We start from the raw sequence: 21837 nt of genomic DNA, 5'->3' as shown, positions 1-21837 counted from the left end.
CTCCAAACGTGGAAAGCAACTCATGTTTAGAATGGCAAGGACTGAGGCTATGAGAGTCTCAAGTTCATCTTGATGGACAAAGGGCAGTAACTCATTCTAAGGTTGTCTCATAAATCATTGTTTAGAATCATAATAGATTTTATTTCATAGATCTATTACGAATGATTTATGCCATGGTGCATGATTATAACCCCTTACCCCAATGTGATTAGATGATTGCGTGTGTATGTTGTAATTCATAATACGGTCTGCGAGTCGTGCCTTTAACCTTTATACTTCCAATTGTAAAAAATAGACTACTCTCGAATGTAACTCGAGGTTTCTTTTAATTGTAATGTACAATTAAGAATAATACTAGTTTACTGACTACGATGGAAAAAGGAGAAGACCAACAGCACACAACAACGAAGAAAAGCACTTGGAGAAGATGTAATTCCTTAGGTTAACCTTTCGATATTCTCATTGGCTTGAGAAGATCATAGTATATATACCATGATCATGTCACGTTACTTATTATGTATATATGTTGATGTATGTCATGCTTGTATTTGATGACATATTCTTCATCTATATCACCTATAAAACAGAACTAAAATGATAAATACATATTCGCAAGCAGTTTTGATACCACTATAGGGATCTTTTGTGAAAAATCAATAACATACGTAACGGAAAAATAATCCCTTCAGAGATCCAAGAGAATACTGTATACATATTATTCTACTCTATCAAGATAAAATAGTTACTTTTATTACCTGAATAGTATAATCTCGGCAGCAACTTTGATTCATCGAATCTTAGCATGATCAGAGCAGTCACGGCTCTTCAGTATCGACACAAACATATCATTCATTTATCTCACGAACTTAACTTTCGGAGAAGAATAATTTTCATTATGCTAGTCACTTTAGTGATTCAGCCAAAAGTGATATCAATCAGAGAAAAACCATCTTCATTTTGTTAATCACCTTATTTTATATATTATTTTGCAATAAGCTTGGATATGTTTATTCTACATAACACATACATAGCCTATACTATCCATTTATAGCACCTAATATTTTGAATTAAAAAAAAAAGATAAATTAACAAAAAAATCTAAAAATGAAAAAGAAAACATGGAAACTTTTGCTAAAATTTAATTAATTAAAATATATTTAAATTGGATTTTTTTAAAATACATAAAATATTTAATATTTATAATATTATAAATTTATAAAATAAAAAATGAATTAAATTCGACCCATAGTTGTGCTAGTCCGATTCTGTACTAAAAGCACGGTCCAATTCAGACCTGATCAGATTCACGGGTCACACAAACCCTGCATTCGATCTGACAGTCTGACACTGATTAAGCTGGACCGTCTCAAAAAGCGGCCCTATCCATTTTACAGCTTTACCCTTCCTCCCGTCAGCCGTGGAACCGCCCGTCGTTTTCCCCTTAAACCCCTTTCCACATCTCCAATTAACCATCTCCTCCCACTCTGCGCCTTCCTCTCCTTTTCTTTCCTTTCGACATTTCGATCTCCCACGAATGGAAACCCTATCTGCCGACGATCCTATCGCCGGAGAGTCTCCACCTATACCACCAGCCCAACTCCCAGACTCTTCCCGACTATCTCAGTCTCAATCAGATCCACCACCCTCCGATTGTAGGACATCTCTCGAGGGGGATGGGCATGGCGACTCCTCCGAGGTACTATATCCAACCCCAGTAGACATCCCCGGATCCGAACCTAAACCCGAGGTGGATGTACATTCCGTCGACCAAGTTACGGTACTAGGGTTTGCTGCAGCCGGATCGCCGGGTGCTTCCCCTTTCTCCATCGGCGATTTCGTGTGGGTGAAGACCAGGAGTCATCCCTGGTGGCCGGCGCTGGTTTTCGATCCTTCTGATGCTCCTGAAGTCGCCACGAAAGCTTACAGGAGTGGTGGTTCGGCCATCCTCGTCTTCTTCTTTGGTAGCGACACCTTTTCCTGGTGCGAACCGGCTCACCTTAAGCCATTTTCTCATGATTTCCATCGCATGCTTAAGCAGAGCAAGTCTGGTAGCTTCGTAGGATCCGTCGTGGTCGCCCTGGATGAGATTGGGCGGCGCCTTCAGTCAGAGCTGACTTGCCTTTGTATTCCGCAGGAGAACCTAGCCAAGTATGCTGCAAGTCCACTCACTGGACTTCCTGTTAAAAATCTCCGCCCGTCGGAGTTCCTTGAGCATCTTTGTAAGGTGGCTTGTGATGTTACCGCGGCTGATGTGCTCCAAGTTCTAGCTCTTAAGAGTTGGGTGATTGCTTTTGGAAAGGGGTGGACTGATTGTTCGCCTGGGTACCATCATCGTCGCACAACAATGGAGTTGGTGGACAAGATCGACCTTGATGTACCACCTGGGGACTTGGGTGATGGAAATGGAGAGGGAGATGATGAGTGTTGGATCAGTGGAACTGGTATTCAAAAAAGTACTAAGAAATCTGAGGAAAATTCACATAAGAGCCAGAAGAGAAGGAGCATAGCAGCGCTCATTGCTGGAATGGATTTGGATACTGTTGAAGTTAGTGATGATGATGAGATTAAGGTAAAGAAGAAGGCAAAGAAAATAAAGAAACCAATGAAGCTTGAGAATGATAAAATTGATGTCGATGAGTGTCGTGTTGAAGCCAATGAAGAAACCTCCAACACCAAAGAAGAAACCTTCTCAAATAGACGGGAGAGAAAAAAGAGCAAGTACCTTTCACCTCCTTACACTTGTTTGGCTTCACATACCAAGTCTTTGGACTCACCAGTTGCTGAGGTGAAATCACAAAGGAAGGCTGTTGACACCTCCACCACTAGACACTCTGCAACCTTGTCGTTTTGTAACTATGGGCAGGAAGAGGATACTGGTAAGCCTGAACTCAGTATGGAAGGCATATTAATTAAAGACATATTCTCAGAGTTCCTCTCTACGGTTATCAATCCACTACATTTTAAGAAGAAACCATCAGCTGAGTTGATGATCAAAAGCTTCTTCATGAAATACAGAAGTTTGATGTATTCTAGTGGATCTGGCTTCCTAAGTTACCAGAAGCATCAGAGTGAAACCTGTGATGATGACATTGGATCTCCCAAACAGGCCATTGTCAATGATTGCTCTGCAATTGGAAAACTTGCAGGGAAACAGAAGAAGGGGAAGAATGCTGCTAAATTAGAGATAGAAACAGGGTCGAGTCCAAAGCAGTTGACTTTCAATGATAACTCTGAAGTTGAAAAGTCCAAAGGGAAACAAAAAAAGAGAAAGGATATGCCTATATCAGTGGCAGAAACAGTTTCAAGTGCAAAACATGAAACTATCAATGATATCTCTGAAGCCCAAAAGTCCACTAGTAAACAGAAAAAGAGAAAGGATGCTGATAATTCTGAGATAGAACTAGATTCTAGTTCAAAACAGGCTACTGTCAATGATAGCACTGAAGCCCAAAATTCTACAGGGAAAAAGAAAGAGAGGAAAGAGGCACAGGCTGGTTTAAGTTCAAATGAGGTAACCTTCAATGATAGCTCTGAAGTGCGGACATCTGCTGTTAAATCGAAAAAGAGAAAGAATGCTAGTCCAGAGGTCGGGATAGGTTTTAGCCCTGAATCAATTAGTCATTCTGAACATGGCAAAGCTGGGCTGAATAAAAGGATGCAAATGGATGAAACTAACATTGTAGTGTCTACCAATGTGGATACTCAAGCTATAAATGTTATAGAAGATGTGCATGAAAACATAAATAGCAAAGATGGAGCTACTGAAGAGAGTGTGGTGGTTCTGTTCCCTAATAATGTTGATTCTTTGCAACCAACTGATGTTGGAAAAAGGATGAACAAAGGCAAGACGGTGCACAAAGGAAAAAAAACTGAAGAGTCTGCCCTTAATGTTTCAGAGGGTTGTCAAGAAAGCAAATCTGGTAGGAAGAAGAAGAAGAGCAAACTTGCCAATCCTGTATCTATAGTTAATTGGAGTAAGGACATTGCTCATGGGTTGGAGACAAACAATGCTGTGCTGCAGAGGAAGGATGGTGAATATTTTTGCAGTTACCCTGGAGCTCTTCTCTTAACTTTTTCCCCAGGAGTTTCTCTGCCCTCCCAAAATGAACTTGTTTCGGCATTCTGCAAGTTTGGTGTTGTAATAGAATCAGAAACAGAGTTACTGAAAGAAACTAACAGTGCTCGAATTGTGTTTGCCAAAAGCACTGATGCAGAGAAAGCCTTCAATAGCTCAGACAAGAATGGTGTCTTTGCACCACCTTATACTAGTTATCGTCTTCATTATCTTCCTCCAATTGTATGTTCTCATCCGATCCCTCCACCTCCAAATGCATGTTCTCCGCAACCAATGCCTCCACTTCCAAATGCATGTTCTCCGCATCCGATGCCTCCACTTCTAAATGCATGTTCTTCTCATCCGATCCCTCCACTTCCTTACATAAGAGATAGTCTAGAAAGGATGATATCTACACTGATTTGTTCGTCAGAGAAGGAGACTGGGCCATCAGATATGATGAAGCCTGATGCAAGGGAAAATCTTGTAGGTGACATGGAGGGTCTCCTGAAGAAAGTTAAAACTTTGATAGATGGGGCTGCTTCTGGTACCTAACTTAACAAGTTTTTCTAACCTGTTTTAGCTTTAGCATCAGTAATTAATCGATGTCGTGTTTATCACCACCTGCTTTATTTTGGCTGTTGGAAGTTGACTTATCAAGTGTAAGTGGTGGATCTGTTGCATCACCTTCTTTGTTAGATTACTGAATGTAAGACTTATGATGTTAGTATGGTCTTTTTGTAGGCTGTTAAACCTTTACATGACAGCTTTGTTCCAGTTTAGTCTAGATTGTGCACAACCCAATCCTTTTGCTCAGTCAGCTGGAAACTGGACATGCGTATTTGGCACTGATGTTAAGCTCTTTACATGTGGTCGTTTGACATTTTTGGTGTTACGATCTTGGTTGGATACCAATAGATGCTAGATTCTGATGGCAGTCAACAGATGCTAGATTCTGCTATGTTTCACTTCATTTGGGCCGAGATAATTGATTTGATCATTGTTATCAATCTTCTTTTCATGTTAGTGAAGTAATTTGAGAGATCATTTCAATCAATTTCAAGATTATTGTGGAAGCCTATTGGACGGTTGATAAACTAGTAGATGTAATACTCCGATAGCTCATAGAGCATATATAGAACTTGAGGGAAATTGACAGAATAAAATGATCATAAGCATTTTGTTAACTTGATTATCCTGTTATATCTACTATAATGTTAAGTGGACAACGGTGATTTATTTTAGTGGTTGGTGAAAAATTTTATAAGGTTGGATTGGTTATTTCTAGAATGAATTGGTTTGAATAATTATATATCTAAATTATATATATATAAAAGTCAATATTAAGGTAATGGGTCATCTAATAAGGGTGTTCATCTTTAGTTTGGATCCTCTGTCCTGAGTTCCTTTGTCGATCGGACGGTTATGTCATCCTTAAGATGTGTGTAGTATCCTCGTGATGTACAAGACATCTTTAAATTATAATCTCGTCTGTCGGATCAGTAAGGGGATACGAGAATAGAGATATTGCGGGACAGATGATCCGAACTCAGTCATCTTAACTCCAAACAGTTTGACAATGTTATATTAAACTACTCCAGGTCTTTTCCTGGCCCGGATCAGTCTTTAGCGTTGTCTCCTCATTGTTAAGTTTTCTCATCTCCCTACAATCAAGGATTTTTCCTGGCTAAACTGCAGTCTAAATCTGAAAATTACATCAGGTTGGTGAAATAAAAGCTCATGTTACTCGGGGTTCTCATTTTATTGCTTCTTTTAGATTGACGGCTGATCCATTTCATCTATGCTTTTCCGCAGTTGTCATTAATTGATTTTAGAACCTTTTGAAATGTGGATTCTATTGACACATGAATTTCATTTATCCCCAGATTTTATCTTCTTTACACCACGAGCTTCAAATTTCAGTATTTTCAAAATGCCCTCCAATGCGTATGGGTGTCTTATTTATTGTGTCCGTGAAGCTTCAACTTTGTAACAGTATCAAAAATTTGTTCGAGGTGTGTACGGCGTATAATCTTCAGGATAATAAATCTATATACAGAGAAAAATAATATCCTAACAATCTTATTGTGCATTCCGTACATATTTAAAATTTTATTTTGTATTTAATACTATAAATTAACCTCTAAATTTTAAAGATATAGCATCTTTTTAAAGATATAATCATTTCGTATTCCAAGCTAGATCCGTTTAACTTAATTATAACCAGTTCAACCACGTCTAGTCTAGGAGAGTACTATAATTAGAAATCCACACTTTCGTCGCATGCAGCTAAAGATTTGCCCAAATACCTGAATTAAAGTATGCCTTCTTGAAACCATTAATCTCGAGTAAAGTATGGCTGGTGCGCTCATCTATAGACCAGCCATGTAATTTCTATATTTCATTCAGTCTCTTTGCTCGTAGTTCTGCCATACTATCCAGAGTCGTAACTTCTATTAGGTCAGAGAGGAAACCGTTTCAAGGCTCAACCTAATGAAGGGCATATTTTTTTTAATTATACTAAAAAAAATAAGAGACATGGACCTTAAATGATCGTTAAACCTATTCTTATAACTCCGAGGCACATACCGACGCACGACTCTTCTTTGCACACAATTTCTTCTCTGGTGTTACTCTTCTTTGCACGCAATTTCTTCTATGACGTTCTTTCTACCAAGGCACGGATCTATGGAACAAGAGGTAATCATAATCTTCTTCTTCGACCATCTTCTTTGTCTTGCAACATGTGACACTAATTGTAACCTAATTGTGCAACAAGGATCATTTGTGTGACCTAATCATGTTGATTCTCACAGTGGTTATCTCACTCGGCGCGGGCTGGCAGTTGGCCTTTGCTCGCGTGATCTAATTGCGTAGCACGGGGCTGTCGCACGCTACCTCAGCCGCTTGTGCGAACTACGCGACCTAATTGCATGGTGATCACTATTTATCGTCTTGCTACTGCCTGCGGCCATTGCAATGGTCTTAGTGTTACAGGATACACTAAATGGACTATCAATGTTATCATTGAGAATGAAAGAGTTCGATAATTGAATTATGCAGATTTAATAAATATTTTTTATCTCTAAAATAGCTAGACGGGTAGTGTTTATATAATTATTTTAGATATTTATTAACTTTTTATTGATGTAATATATATTTTTTAGTTTATTTATATATTTAGTATATATGTTATTTGTAAATTGAACTTTATTATTAGTTACCGTAGCAAAAGAGTCATTTTTTAGTATGCGCTTCAGGCCCCATTAAACACAGGTACGACTCTAATACTATCAGAATGAGGAAAACAGAAGCAGTTTTTTAAAGCTAAACTGAATCTGCCTGCTAATTCAATTAATTTGCTTCAAAAGTTAAGTCAATTCCGGTCCAAATAGCAGTAGTTTTCTACATGAATTAGATCATTGACAGGTGATCCTATCTGAGATTAAGGGATGCGTAAAATTAACTCCTATCAAATCAGCTCTTATCGGGTTGAACTCTGGTTGGTCAACCTCTGGCGGATCGTCTTTTGTCAGGTCAGCTTCTGCTGGATCGTTCTGGCAGGTTGTTCCTATTGAGTCAACGTTCGGTGATGGCGATGACTAAAAGAACTTAGAAGGAGATCAGAAAGGGAGTCATGACGTATCTTGGCTTGGCCCCGATGCTCAAGTTAGACATGAGGAAAAACAATTGAAGGAGAAAATATAAAAGTAAAATACGATGAAGCTTTAAGATTTGCCTACCTTCTGTGTTGACACTATTACCTATATAGAGAGAGGGAAGAGGCACACAAGGTCTCTAACGTACGGACGTACCTTTGTAATTAATCCGTGCATCTTTTTTTTATTGGCTTAATTATTAATCACGATGCTAGCATGTACCATGTGCCTCCAGGTAACCATTGTCTTCCCTGTAACTATCGTCTCTTTAATTCTATAACTGATGAGAGTTCAGCTAGCCTGTTGAGTTAGACCAATAAGAACAGTCCAACCTAATCCAAGCTCCTCATGAGGTAGACCGACTTGAACTTAACTCCTTCTGGACATGGACTCAGGAGAACCATTCGTTGGATCGAGAAAGAACTAGAGGGGGTGAATAATGCGCTTTGTATGTGTTCAGAATTCGAGTGAAAAAGTAAAGTCGTACAACGAAAAGTAAATAAAAAAGACATAGATACGGTGATTTTTACTTAATTAGCAGTCTTGTGGCTACTACTCCAAGATGTTGAAATCAATAAGTAGAGGAAAGAAATAATATAAATCTTTTTAATAATCTTATTACTAAAGTCAATAGACTTATTTATACAAATTGTCCAAAATAATAATGGAAAGATAAAATAAAATATACAATTATAATAATTATAAATATAGTAATATAATATATTTGGAAATATTATTTTTCCTATTTAATTCATGTCGATCTTGATTGTGTGCCAAATATAATAAATCATAATTGATTGAAATTAATTAGAGATTATTTTCATTATTGTCATTACCCCCGACAAACTCAACGAGAGTGCCTGAACGTTGAGTTTGAGTGTTAACTTGGTGAAATGCTGTCTAGATAATGGCTTGGTAAATATATCAGCAATTTGATCTTTTGTAGAGATATAAGAAACCGAATGTTGTCGAGTTGTCACATGCTCGCGAACAAAATAAAAATCAATCTCTACATGCTTGGTACGAGCATGAAAAATAGGATTTGCCACAAGATGAGTTGCTCCAATATTATCATACCAGATTTTAGGTGTAGCAATTGGGAAAAAGTGTAATTTTGAAAAGAAGAGATTGTAGCCAAATAATTTCTGAAGTTGCGTTAGCGATAGCTTTATATTCAGCTTCAGTACTTGAGCGAGAGACTGTAGGTTGCTTTTTTGAAAGCCAGGAAATAATATTTCGTCCAAGAAATATAACATATACACTAGTAGAACGTTTATCTTCAGAAGATCCAGCCAAATATGCATCACTGTAAGCAATCAACTCTCGTGAAGATTGACGATATAAAAGAAGACCATGTAGAATAGTGCCTTTGAGATATCGAAGAATTCTATTAACATATTCCCAATGATGTTCAGTAGGAGCATGCATAAATTGACATACACGATTCACAGCGAAAGCAATATCGAGTCATGTAATTGTGACATATTGTAGGACACCAACAATGTTACGGTAGATCTGGGGGTCAAACATTGAAGAGAAGGATGAAGGTGCAGTGAAACCACCCCGATGATCGGTTTGGAGATAGGACATGCATCATCCATTTTAGCTCGTTGTAGGAGTCCAGTAATGTATTTGTTATGAGAGAGAAGACAACCTTTAGAATGTGAGAGAAATTATATGCCAAGGAAAAAATGAGCATTGCCAAAATCCCGAATAGTAAACTCTTAACGGAGAAGATGTAGTAAAGTAGTAATGTCGTTTTGATCACTACTAGTTATTAATATATCATCTACATAAATCAGAATAAATATTAAAAATTCCGCATTACATTTGTAGAATAGGGAAGAGTGTTTTTGAGCAAAAAAATGTCTAAGTACGAAGTCAGGTAGATAGATGATTAAAGCATGCACGAGGTACTTGTTGAAGACCATATATAGACTTCTGAAGTTGACACACATGTGTTGGAAGTTGTGGGTGGATGAATTCAGGAGGTTGCTCCATATAAACAGTTTCATCAAGGTGTCCATGAAGGAAAGCATTGGAAACATCTAATTGGCGTATTAGCCAATTGGAGCTAACAACTATATTTAGTAGCAATTTGATAATTGTAATTTTGACGACTGGACTAAAAGTATCATTGAAGTCAATACCTGACTGTTGATTAAAGTCTTTAGCAATAAGACGAGCTTTGTAACGTTCAATAGAACTATCTGCACGATACTTAATTTGGTAAACCCATTTAGATACCACAATATTCATAGATAGGGTACGAGGGACTAAGTTCCAGGTTGTATTATGAAGAAGAGCATCAAATTCTGTAGACATCGCAGCACGCCAATTTGGATCTTTGACTGCCTGTGTAAAACTAGAAGGTTCAACAAAATTTGAAGAAGCAATGAGAGCATGTGGAAGAGGATAACAAGTGGAAACTGGTTGACATCGTGCATAAATATCGCTTAGAGGAAGCATTCGCCGAGGAATATCATCATCAGAGCTACTCGGAGATGAGTGGTCAGAAGGATGAGAATCAGAACTAGAGAGTGAATCACCACTAGCTGCTGAGTCTATAGAAACTTGTGGAGATGGAACAGGACCCATGATATCATCCCCCCTTGTACTTTCAATATGTCCTGAGGAATCAATATGTGGGGCTTCTAGTATATTACTTGGTGATATTAAATAGTTATCTTAATTATCTGAAGGAGGATCTGAGGTAGCAACTGCAAACGGAAACAAAGATTCATCAAAAGTAACATCTCAAGAAATATATATCCGACCGGTCGAAATATGGAGGCAACGGTACCCATGATGCAAATTACTATAACCAAGGAAAACACATTGTAAAGAACGAGGGTTTAACTTGTGCTGAGAGTAAGGTCGTAGCCAAGGATAACATGTGCAACCAAAGATACGAAAGAAGGAGTAATCTGGAAGACAATTATAAAGCCTTTCCAAGGGATACTTATTTTGAAGTAGTGGAGTGGGTAACGATTGATAAGGTAGACTACAGTTTGGATAGCATCACCCCAAAATTCAAGTGGAACCGAGGCATGATTAAGAAGAGCTAAAGCAGTTTCAACCACATGACGATGTTTTCTCTTGGCGGATCAATTTTGTTTAGGAGTGTGGGGACAAGAGACTCGATGGATGATGCCAGAGGAAGTAAGATGACGATGAAGCGCTTGATACTCACCACCCCAATCAGAATGAAGGGAGAGGATTTTACAATCAAAATATCGCTCAACTTGTTTTTGAAAGAGACAAAAAATATCAAAGAGATCAGACTTTCTTTTCATAGGAAAATCCAAGTAAACTTGCTAAAATTATCAATAAAAATAACATAATAAAAGAAACCTTGATTAGATAGAATAGGAGCAGGACCCCACACATCTGAGTGAATAATTTCTAAAGGAAAGCTAGAAGTGCGAGAAGAAAACACAAAAGGTAATTTATGAGATTTTGCTTTCATGCAAGCTTCACATAAATTAGAAGAGGAGGTTAAAAAAATTGGTAAACCATAATGGTTAATGATATTCTGAACAACACGTAGAGACAGATGACCAAGACGTGTGTGCCAAGAGAATTTATCAATGTGTTCTCCAACAAAAGCATTAGTATAGGTGGGTTGAAGATGATAAAGGTCGTCTTTAATGCTTCCTCGAAGTAGAATATTTCTTGTTGTGAGATCCTTCATAAGACAGTGATGAAGATGAAATTCAAAGAACACATTATTATCAAGAGCAAATTGATGCACAGAAAGTAAATTTTTTGTGATAGAAGGAACATGAAGAGTGTTGCGTATACGAAAAGTTCAACCACATGAGTGAAAAGATGTGGTTCCAATGTGAGTAATTTGCAAACTTGAGTCATTACCTATTTGTACCATGTCGGGTCCATCATAAGGCGAAACTTCTGTGAGAATATTATACTCCGGTGTAACATGATGAGTTGCTCGAGAATCCGGATGTCATCCTAGGTTCTCAAGAGTCGATGAAACTATATTAGAAGAGATAGAATGTGAGAACGCTTCAGAATGAGATGACTGGGTTGTAGAGTGCCAAGAAGGTGGTGGTCGATTTGAAGATGCATGCTCTCCTTGTGAAATAGTTGATTGTCCCAATGTTGCAAGACCACCAGCAAAATTTAAGTCAAATCTTTTAGGACATTGTATACCAATATGTCCAACTCTGAGACAAATTTGACATCTTCTCCGACTATAAGACCAATCAATCTTCTAGAGCAATGAATACCAGTATGACCAATGATGTGATAAATTTGACATCGATCTAACATTTACTTTTGGCCACCTTGATGACATTGAGTATCAGACATCGAAAATAAATAACTCGTCCTTTGATAGTAATAGACCTTGCCGGAAGAATTTTCGGTGGCTGGAAATAATACTTGACACTAGAACCTTGCTATCCAATGGAAGCGGAAAATCAGAAGCTTGGTGGAGATGGCCACTTGTTGTGGGTGGCAAAGTAACTTTTCGACGGCGCTAAGAAAGCAGATGGTGTTTCTTCGTTGGCTTAGGCAACTATCGGTGGTGAATAGAAGCACTTGCTACGATGGAGGTGAACAGTAATAGAGAATAACAAGATTAATTAATAGGAGAATAACGCCAAGAGAAAAGGCAGAGAAAGGAGAGAAAAATAAGACTCGGAGAGAAGATACATGTTTTTTTTGTTTTTGTTTTCACTTTTTGTTTTGCTCTCTCTGTTTGTTTTTTTTTCTGCTATTTTTTTTCTCTCAATTTTTTTTTGCTTTTTTTCTGCACATTTTTTTTCTTTTTTTTTGCCGCTCATTTTTTTCTGCTTTTGTTTTTTTTTTCTAACAGAAACGGAAGAGAAAAAAATAGAGAAGGAGAAAAAAAATACAAAGAGAAAAATAAATGAACAAATAATAATTTTGCTTTGCTACGATTAATGTTGTCGAAGTTACTACCGTCGATAAAAAAGAGTTATTGATAAAAGGAGAAGAAAAATTGTTATTGCCGAAGCTGCCGAGATTGCCGCACTGTAAACAATGATATCAAACCTTATTGTAGAAATTTCTATAGCTGTTGTAACAAAAATTCGAAAGAGGAAAATTAAGAGGAAGAGAAGATGGCTCTGAAACCATGTTGAAATCAATTGGTAGAGGAAAGAAATAATATAAAGCTTTTTTGATAATCTTATTACTAAAACCAATAGACTTATTTATACAAATTATCCAAAATAATAATGGAAAGATTAAATAATGCATACAATCATAATAATTATAAACATAGTAATATAATAGATTTGGAAATATTATTTTTCCTATTTGATTCATGTCGATCTTGATTGTGTGTCAAATATAATAAATCTCAATTGATTAAAATGGATTAGAGATTACTTCGACACGGGGAGCATTAAAACAACCGACGCTCAAGGGAGAATGACGCACAGAAGCCGAGCCGGGCGGCTACCCGGCTCGGCCAGACAACGAGGTCAGACATCGACAGGGTTCAACTTCGGCCAAGCGGTTACCCCGCTCGGCCTGACAGCAGACTCGACAGTGGCAGAGTGGAGCTTCGTTCAAGCAGACGAGTATCGAGGTTCTGGTCGACTGGTGGTACAGTACGTTGATATCCCTCAACATCCTTTTGGGAGTTGGTACCGTTGACACCGGGCATGGGCTGCTAGAAAATCGTACGACGGAAGCTTCCATTGTCACTTTAGAGATATGCTTGGCCCGTTAAGGTACTCTGTCAAGGACACTTTACTGATAAGTCTTTTCAGGAAAGCTTTGAGAAGCGTGCTTGCCTTGGGAAGCATGCACGCGCGCTACCGAAGCTCTATATAAAGAGGGTTCCAAGTATTGGTAGAAGTACGCAATACATGTAATATTTTACTGTTGCGCTACAGTCTTCTTGTTGCTCCGCTTCATTCCTCATCATCAGTGACTGACTTGAGCGTCGGAGGGCCAATACCGGGGAACTCTTCCCTGGCTCAACACTTACGTAGGTTATGTTGCAGGTTCGCACGGAGTTCGTAGGAGGTCGACGTGAGTGCTACATCCCCAGCTTTCCGTCTCTTCGACTTTCGGACAAGATCATATTTGGTGTCGTCTATGGGAATGTAGCCTGCATCCGAGCCGAGAAGATGGAGGGCGCTGAACGACTAACCATCTTGACGATCACCTAAGAAGAGCTCGACATGCTCGTGCAAGCCCGAGCAGCAAAAATGATCAAGCAACAACAATAACAAACGTTAGCCGATCGGCTAGCATCGCAGCTCGCGACATCGACAACAGAACGAGCGAGGCACGAAAATCGAGCAGAACAACTCTCTGTATGGGGACAGAATAGAAGGTCGACCGGTACGCCAGGGGAAGCGCCACCGGCGCTAATCCCCTTCCATCGTGCCCTATTCCAAACCCCCTCAGAGATAGCCTTGGCAACCAAGAGAAGGGATCATCCTCGGATGACGCTCTCATTCGGGATGCACGAAAAGGCAAGGCGCCCCGTGACAACACGTCTTTCGAATGAATCAACCGACAGTTTTCAGAGATCTTACATGACCCTCTGCCCAGACGCTACACCTCGCAGACGATCAGGACGTACAAATGATCGACCGATCCAGATGATTATCTGGATCGGTTCGACAACGAAGCCACTTTGCACCAGTACACGGACAGAGTAAAGTGCCGAGTATTTCTCACTACGCTCTCTGGATCGATGCAGCGCTGGTTCTGAAGACTGCCGGACGGCTCGATACGAAGCTTCAAAGATTTTCGAGTCGCGTTTCAGCATCATTTCGTCAGCAGCCGACGCTACCAGAAGATGAGCGTCATCCTCCTTGCCCTAAATCAAGGGCCCAAGGAAGCGCTCCGAGCGTATATCCAGCGGTTCAACCAAGTCACCATAGACATCACCTTGGTCTCATCAGAGACCATAATGAACGCCTTCACCCAGGGGCTTGTCGAGGAAGATTTCTTCCGATCGTTCATCAGGAAGCCGCCTAAGGACTTCGACCACATGCTCAATAAAACCAACGAGTATATAAACATAGAAGAAGCCCAAGCGGCTAGAAGGAAAGAGGCGTCGACCGAACACTCGGCGCCAATCGAGCACTAACCATCAAGCAGCCATCAGCCGCCCAAAGGGCCGAGAGTGGAGGGAGAGCGGCCATACCAAGAGACTAGGACACATGCCATGCAGCATGTGGCCTCCGATCGGCTAAAAATGACAAGAGACAAGGTATGGATGTCCATGTTTTGCTCCTTTCACCAATCGCGACCCGTAACACGTGTGATTGTCGCCGCCTGACACCAATTGTCAGTCGACTAGCTCCGCGTGGATATCGTTGCTGATCTCCTTCTCCTGATCGACGACAAAGGCATCAATCGACCAGGTGGCGAGAGGAAGAAAGAAGGGAGCCCGAGCGCCATTACCATCAATGGAGGGACGATACCAACCCTTCTCGAGTCCCGGCCAAGAGAAATAGATACTCCGCTCGAGATGAAGAAAACAGGAACAACTCTTCCCGAGGAGAGATGGGCATGATCATCGGAGGGCCAACGCCGGGATCCCTTTCCTGGCTTGGCACTGATGTAGGTTGTGTTGCAGGTGTTAGGACCAAAAGTAGCTAGAGGGGGGGTGAATAGCTCGTCGCGTTCGCTCGTTGCTCGGCGTTGCTTGTTTCTTCAAAGATGTGCAGCGGAAATACAAAGAAACAATCACACAACGCTAACACGGTTGGTTTACTTGGTATCCACCTCACAAGAGGTGACTAGTCCAAGGATCCACACCACGCACGCACCCTCCACTATGAAAACACTCCTTTTCGATAACTACCGAGGGCGGAGAAGCCCTACAAGACTCTCAGTACAAGAAGAAAGGAAAGGGAAACAAAATACAAGCGCAAAGCTTACAATGAGTACGGAAAACTCTAACCCTAGCTTCCCTTCTTGCCTTTGATCCGCCTCTTGACTTGGAAAGCTTCCAAGATCCTTCAAGAACTGGCGATCTGATCTTTGAGAGCGCTGTAGAGGAGTTGGCGAGAAATCTGGAGTGAATCGGAGAAGAGATGCCGCAGCCATCGCACGCCTGCAGCTTAAATCGACGCCAACGGTCGGAACCCGATCGATTCAAATGTTCCCAATCGATCGGGGAGGCTTTGGATCGATCCACGGATCGATCCGGAGCGCCTGCTCACAGAACTGTCGATCGATCCACGGATCGATCCGGCTATTCCATCGAATCGGCGTCCCAATCGATCCACGATCGATTGGGACATCTGATCGATCCACGGATCGATCCGCAGCTTCGTCATTGGAAAGCCGGATCGATCCACCGATCGATCCAGATCTGGATCGATCCGATCGATCCAAAGACTTGGTTTTTGCCCAAAACCAAGTTCCAAGACTCCCAAACCAACATCCGGTCATCCTTGACCTGTTGGTACATCATGTCTAGCATCTGGTCACTCCCTTGACCTGCCAGGACTTCCCACCAAGTGTCCGGTCAATTCCTTTGACCCACTTGGACTTTTCTCGTCATGCCAAGTATCTGGTCACTCCCTTGACCTACTTGGACTTTCCTATTCAGATGTCTGGTCAATCCCTTTGACCTATCTGTATTTCCTCGTGCCAAGTATCCAGTCAATCCTTTGACCTACTTGGACTTCCCAACACCAGATGTCCGATCATCCTTGATCCATCTGGATTTTCCCTTGCCTGGCTTCACTCACCAGGACTTTCACCTAGCTTCACTCACTAGGGTTTTCCATCTGCCTAGCTTCACTCACTAGGTCTTTCACCTGGCTTCACTTACCAGGACTTTCACCTAGCTTCACTCACTAGGGTTTTCCATCTGCCTAGCTTCACTCACCAGGATTTTCCTTCTGCCTAACATCCCAGTTAGGACTTCCCAGTCAAGTATTTGGTCAACCTTGACCTACTTGACTCTTCTTCAATTAACATCTTATTGTCAAACATCTAAACTCAAACCAAGACTCAGCTTGGTCAACCAGGTCAACCTTGACCTGAGGGATGTTGCACCAACAGCAGGTCCGCGCGGAGTCCACAGGAGGTCAGCGTGAGCACCACATCCCCAACTTTCTGTCTCTTCGACTTTCAGACATGATCAGAGCTATTTGAGACTTCTTTTATAGGGTGATCCGGGCGCCTCCAACACCGATTCTACTTCGATGCTAACTCAGCAAATCCAAGTGCATGGATCCTTTTTAGACGCCTAACCAGCTAACATGGTAGCACCTGATCGAAGCTATCTGCACCATATTTATCCTTGCCTGGAACTGATTAGGGTGATTGGACCTTGTTTTTTCTGCTAGCTCTCATAATTTGCTTCCTGTATCATAGTGTATTAGCATAGATATAATAAGATTATGATTGACAACTCTTCAAGTTGTTCGGTCTCAACTTTAGGTTTCCCATGAAATCTTAGGTTTGACCAACACCTACTGCTCTCTTTCCGTGAGCACACACTCACTACTCCATTTGGGAGAGTTTATCTTATGTCAAACATTGGTCCACTTAACCTGTTTGGACTAGATGTCCTCGACCCCTGGGGCTTCACCTCCCGATGTCCTCGATTTGCGAAGTCTTCCTGCCTAGTCCCTCCAACCATGACTTTCTTGCCTAGTCCCTCCGACCAAGATTTCCCTGCCTATGCTGAACTAAGACTTTTCTTATCTAACCTCAACTAGGACTTTCCTGTAAGTTTGATCAACATGTTAGAATGCAACAAGATTTAACTTTGACCCTTTGTCAACATCAAAACTTAGGTTCGATTATATGATGTTTCTTACATCAACATCAGTCCAACTTGACCCGTGCTCACCTTGAGTTATACCAATTTAGCCCAAATTTTATCTTGACTCGGACTAACCAAAATTCATATTAATCATGACCTAGATATACCACATGGTCCCCACAATTCCCTCCACGTTATAGGCCTCCCTCGATCATGTCTAATTGAAGTAGGAAATAGTCTGACTGACTAGGTAGTTGCTATGTCAGTGACTTCAGAGTCCTTGATTATTTTGATCGACCGAACTAACAAATTTGGTTAACCAATGCACAATGATATCTATTATCCATTTTGGATAGGTTATCGTCGAATTTGGATTGGGTGTCGAAAGCCATATGGAAATTGATCCAGCAATGCAAATTCGATGTTAACGGGATCAGGCTATTGGAGAGTAGGATCAGATGACTAGATGTCATGTGGAAGGCTATCCAAAGTAGAGATTCGAGCTGATCGAGTTTTAGTTGACAAGAAGGGAGTTCGTGCGATTGAAAGGATGACATGTCAGCAATAACGATGCAGGGAAGACCTCTTTATGGATGAGATCAACCTACCATGTTCGCAATTTTCAGTCAACCGAATTTGCCATGTTAGCACTTGACCAATGGCTATAAAAGGAGACAAGGAGCTTGTGTTCAAAGTACCACACAACTATAACCAAAGTTGAAATTACAGTATTCTTTTTTCTATTCCCTCGTATTTTATTCTCAAACATCGTAAGAAGTTTCTCTACCTCTAACACGTTATCGAAGAGGAGAAAGATAGTGGATAGATGACATGTGCATAGGCCTTGGATATAACAACCCTAAGAGATTATGAGCCAAATAAATAATTATATTTTCTTATTATGTTTTAATTATCTATATATTTATCCCAATGTGTGTGCCCTTACTAAACAATTAGCAAGAGAAAGCAAACTCTTTATGTGTAGCTATGTCGTTCACTCCTCTAACGAACCTGTAGCTTCCGCCCCCTCTCGATCAGTTCATGATCGACTAGACCATTATTCATGATCGATCTAACTATTCAATCACAGAATGCTCTGACTCTATTCATAGTTGACCACATGAATCATCTGATTAATCAAATGAACAAATTTTATAGATAAATCAATCGTCAAAGGTCGATCACAACCTTCCTTTTTCGCTGCTAGCCTATGAGAAACTCCTTTTTTTTTATGAAAAGACGCTTTGTCACAATAGTGCTATGATTGCGATCCATGTCCCATGAGAAAATGCTTTGTCACAATAGTGCTATGATTACGATCCATGTCTCATGAGAAATTATAAGGATTAACGAGAGAGACTAAATAATAAGTATTGAAATGGTAGGAATTAGTAATAAAATCAAAAGGGATGTGAGTTTAGAAAGTGATGACGAAATGAATTGTGTGTTGGAGTGTATACTGAAAGCCTAAGCTTTTGTAAACATTTGTTTTGAATAAAGAATCACATTTGGTCAAATTATCTACATTTGTTTGTAGTTGTTCATATAATTTATATTGTAGATAACATAGTATGTGGTGTCACATGCAGAAGATGATGTTATCAGTACCTTATAAATTATAAACAGTTGCTCACGACTAAAATGGAAAGGAACAAACCATTAGAAGGTCGTAGTGTAATTAGATATTAGTTTATCTTGACTATATAATTGCACTAGTACACTCAGAGTGTATTGAGTAGGACCATCTGAGGTCGTTTCTTTTATACTGACTTTATAAAGGAACAAAGACCTCAGTTATTATGGAAGTGTGTGCTCTTAATCCTAATATAATAACAAGCACATATATTTGATATTTATTTCTTTAACTTATCAATGGGTGAGATTTAGTTCGATGAATCAATAAACCCGATAAGTTGGGAAATGGTATCACTTATAGTGTGTGTTGTTGATTATAGAAGAAAACTATGTCCTAGAGATACTAGGTTGATAATGTCCTCAAGAAGAGCTCATAAAGATTGTCATGTTAAACCCTGCAGGTGGACTTAGTCCGACATGATAATAAGGTTGAGTGGTACTACTCTTGGACTTAGATATTAATTAAATGAGTTGTCAGTAACTCACTTAATTAGTGGACATTCGATATCTTAAACACAGGGAGACTAACACACTCATAATAAGAAGGAGCCCAAAAATGTAATTTGGGATTGGTGTGGTAGTTCAATGATAGTTCTCTAGTGGAATGAATTATCATTGATAAAATTAAGTTGTGTGTTCGGGGCGAACACGGGATGCTTAATTTTATCGGGAGACCAAAATCAATTCCTCCTCTCGGTCCCTATCGTAGCCTCTTATTTGTAGAGTTCTATACCCACCTTCTATACCCACCCAATAGGGGCCGGCCAAGCTAGCTTGGGAAACAAGCTAGGGCCGGCCTAGGTATAAGATTGGGTGGCCGGCCCTAGCTTGAACTCAAGCTAGTGGGGGCCGGCCAAATTAAATTAAAAGGAATTTTAATTTTAATTTTTATTATGTGGAAGAAATAATTTATTAAAGAGAATTTAAATTAAAATATCTCTCTTATAAAAGATTTACAAAAGATTAAAGAAAGAGATTAGATCTCTTTCCTTATTTGTAGATTGGTGAGATATTTTATTTTCTCTTTAAAATTATTCACATGTTAATAAAATTAAAATTATAGAAATTTCCTTTTATCAACCATGAAGAGATTTTTAAAGAGAAATTTTATTTTAAAATTTCCGGAAACAAATTAGGAAGTTTTAATTGTTGATTGAAACTTGTCCAATTTGTTCTCCAATGATGTGGCTGGCCAATGTAGGTTTATTTGGGAAATTTTATTTTATTTTTCTCAATTAAATCATGTCAAGGAAATTAAGGAAATTTTATTGTAATTAAATTTCCTAATTTGCCTAGGCCAAGGAATATAAAAGAAGGGGTGAGGGTGCCTTCATGAGACACAACATCTATTATTTCTCTCCCTCTTTTGTTCCTTGGTGTGGCCGGCCATCCTCTCCCTCTCTTCCTCTTGTGGTGGCCGAATCTCCCTCTTCTATTGGAGCTCTTATGGTGGCCGGATACTACTCGGAGAAGAAGAAGAAGAAGGAGAGAAAGCTAGCATCTCTTGGAGCTTGGTTAGTGCTTTAATTTTCTTCCTTGGTGAAGCTTTTCCTTTGTGGCCGAACCTAGCTAGGAGGAGAAGGTGGTTGGTGGTTTCTCATCTCGGAAGATCGTTGCCCACACAACGTCCGAGGTTAGAAGAGGAATACGGTAGAAGATCAAGAGGTTTTTCTACAAGGTATATCTAGTAATTTTTCTTTCCGCATCATGCTAGTTATTTATGGAAATAATACCAAATACAAGAGGCTTACGTTCTAGAATTTCAAATATGTTTTTCGATGTTGTGTTCTTTTATTTTTTCTTTTCCTTGTGATTTGATTGTTCTCTTTGGTTAACCTAAAGTTATTTTAGGAAATTAAATATTAGATTTCTATAAAAGGTTTTGTCTAGTCGGTGGTGGTTGCTCCCATATCCAAGAAGGTCATGTGCCTCGCCACGTCAGTACTGGGAACCAATTATGGAAATTAATATTTAATGGAATTAATAACTTAAGGAGACTTGGGTCGAACGTGTTAAGTTCCGCAGGAGATCCAAGTCAAAACCTAAAAGAACAAATAGATTAAGTTTTGGATCAAACGTGTTAAGTTCCGCAGGCGATCCAAAATTTAATTTAAAAGAACACATGGTAGCTAGGAAAAGGTTCAGACCTTTGTACAAAATTTTTGTACAGTGGAACCTATAGGTTTTCCGAGTAGCAACCAACATTGTGACCATGCGAACGAGAGAATGAGAGTTATTTGGATAATGAATGAGAGATGAAACTGAGGATGTTTATAAGAAAAATAGAAGTTTTTAATTTTTTTAAGGGTTACTTAGTATTTTTAGACTAAAATTGACCAAAATACCTTATAAATTAATTATTTTATTTTAAATAGGGATATTATGATCTTTTTGGAAGTTTTTAACTTTCAAAACTATCCCTTGATCTCTTTTGTATGAGGGTTGATTGAAGTATTGCCTAACATGGTGGTAAAATGTGATTATACTCGTCCTCAGTGTCCCTCGTCAATTCGTTCCAAGATCAATATGAAGGAGGTAAATCATGGATGACTACTAGTATTTGGAATAGTGATTAACATATGAGGGAGACATTTACCTCGGTTATGCCGAGATTCGAATCCCAATCGTCATGATGATAATACCTCATACGATAACCACTAGACCGTTCTGAGGAGACAAAGTATCACCCAACGTCTATGTTGGTGGAGGATGATTAGTCCCTTGGCCATGCTTAATTAGATCAAAAG

The 21837-nt window shown here is 39.6% G+C and overlaps 1 protein-coding gene across 1 annotated transcript; it reads left to right on the top strand.

Annotated features, from left to right (window-relative positions):
- The first annotated feature begins 1467 nt into the window (after positions 1-1467).
- On the top strand, positions 1468-4836 carry LOC122047408. The gene has a single exon (XM_042608690.1). It carries the CDS (start codon positions 1535-1537, stop codon positions 4607-4609), a length of 3075 nt encoding a protein of 1024 aa, XP_042464624.1. The 5' UTR covers positions 1468-1534; the 3' UTR covers positions 4610-4836.
- The last annotated feature ends 17001 nt before the right edge of the window (positions 4837-21837 follow it).

Source organism: Zingiber officinale, chromosome 2B (genome assembly GCF_018446385.1).
Source record: "Zingiber officinale cultivar Zhangliang chromosome 2B, Zo_v1.1, whole genome shotgun sequence".
NCBI classification, from domain to species: domain Eukaryota; kingdom Viridiplantae; phylum Streptophyta; class Magnoliopsida; order Zingiberales; family Zingiberaceae; genus Zingiber; species Zingiber officinale.
Note: the sequence above shows the minus strand (reverse complement) of the source record. Positions and strands in the feature narration are given on the sequence as shown.

What these genes read in the sequence shown, in the direction of transcription:
- LOC122047408 (XM_042608690.1), top strand. Translation starts at nt 1,535, where the DNA reads ATGGAAACCCTATCTGCCGACGATCCTATCGCCGGAGAGTCTCCACCT.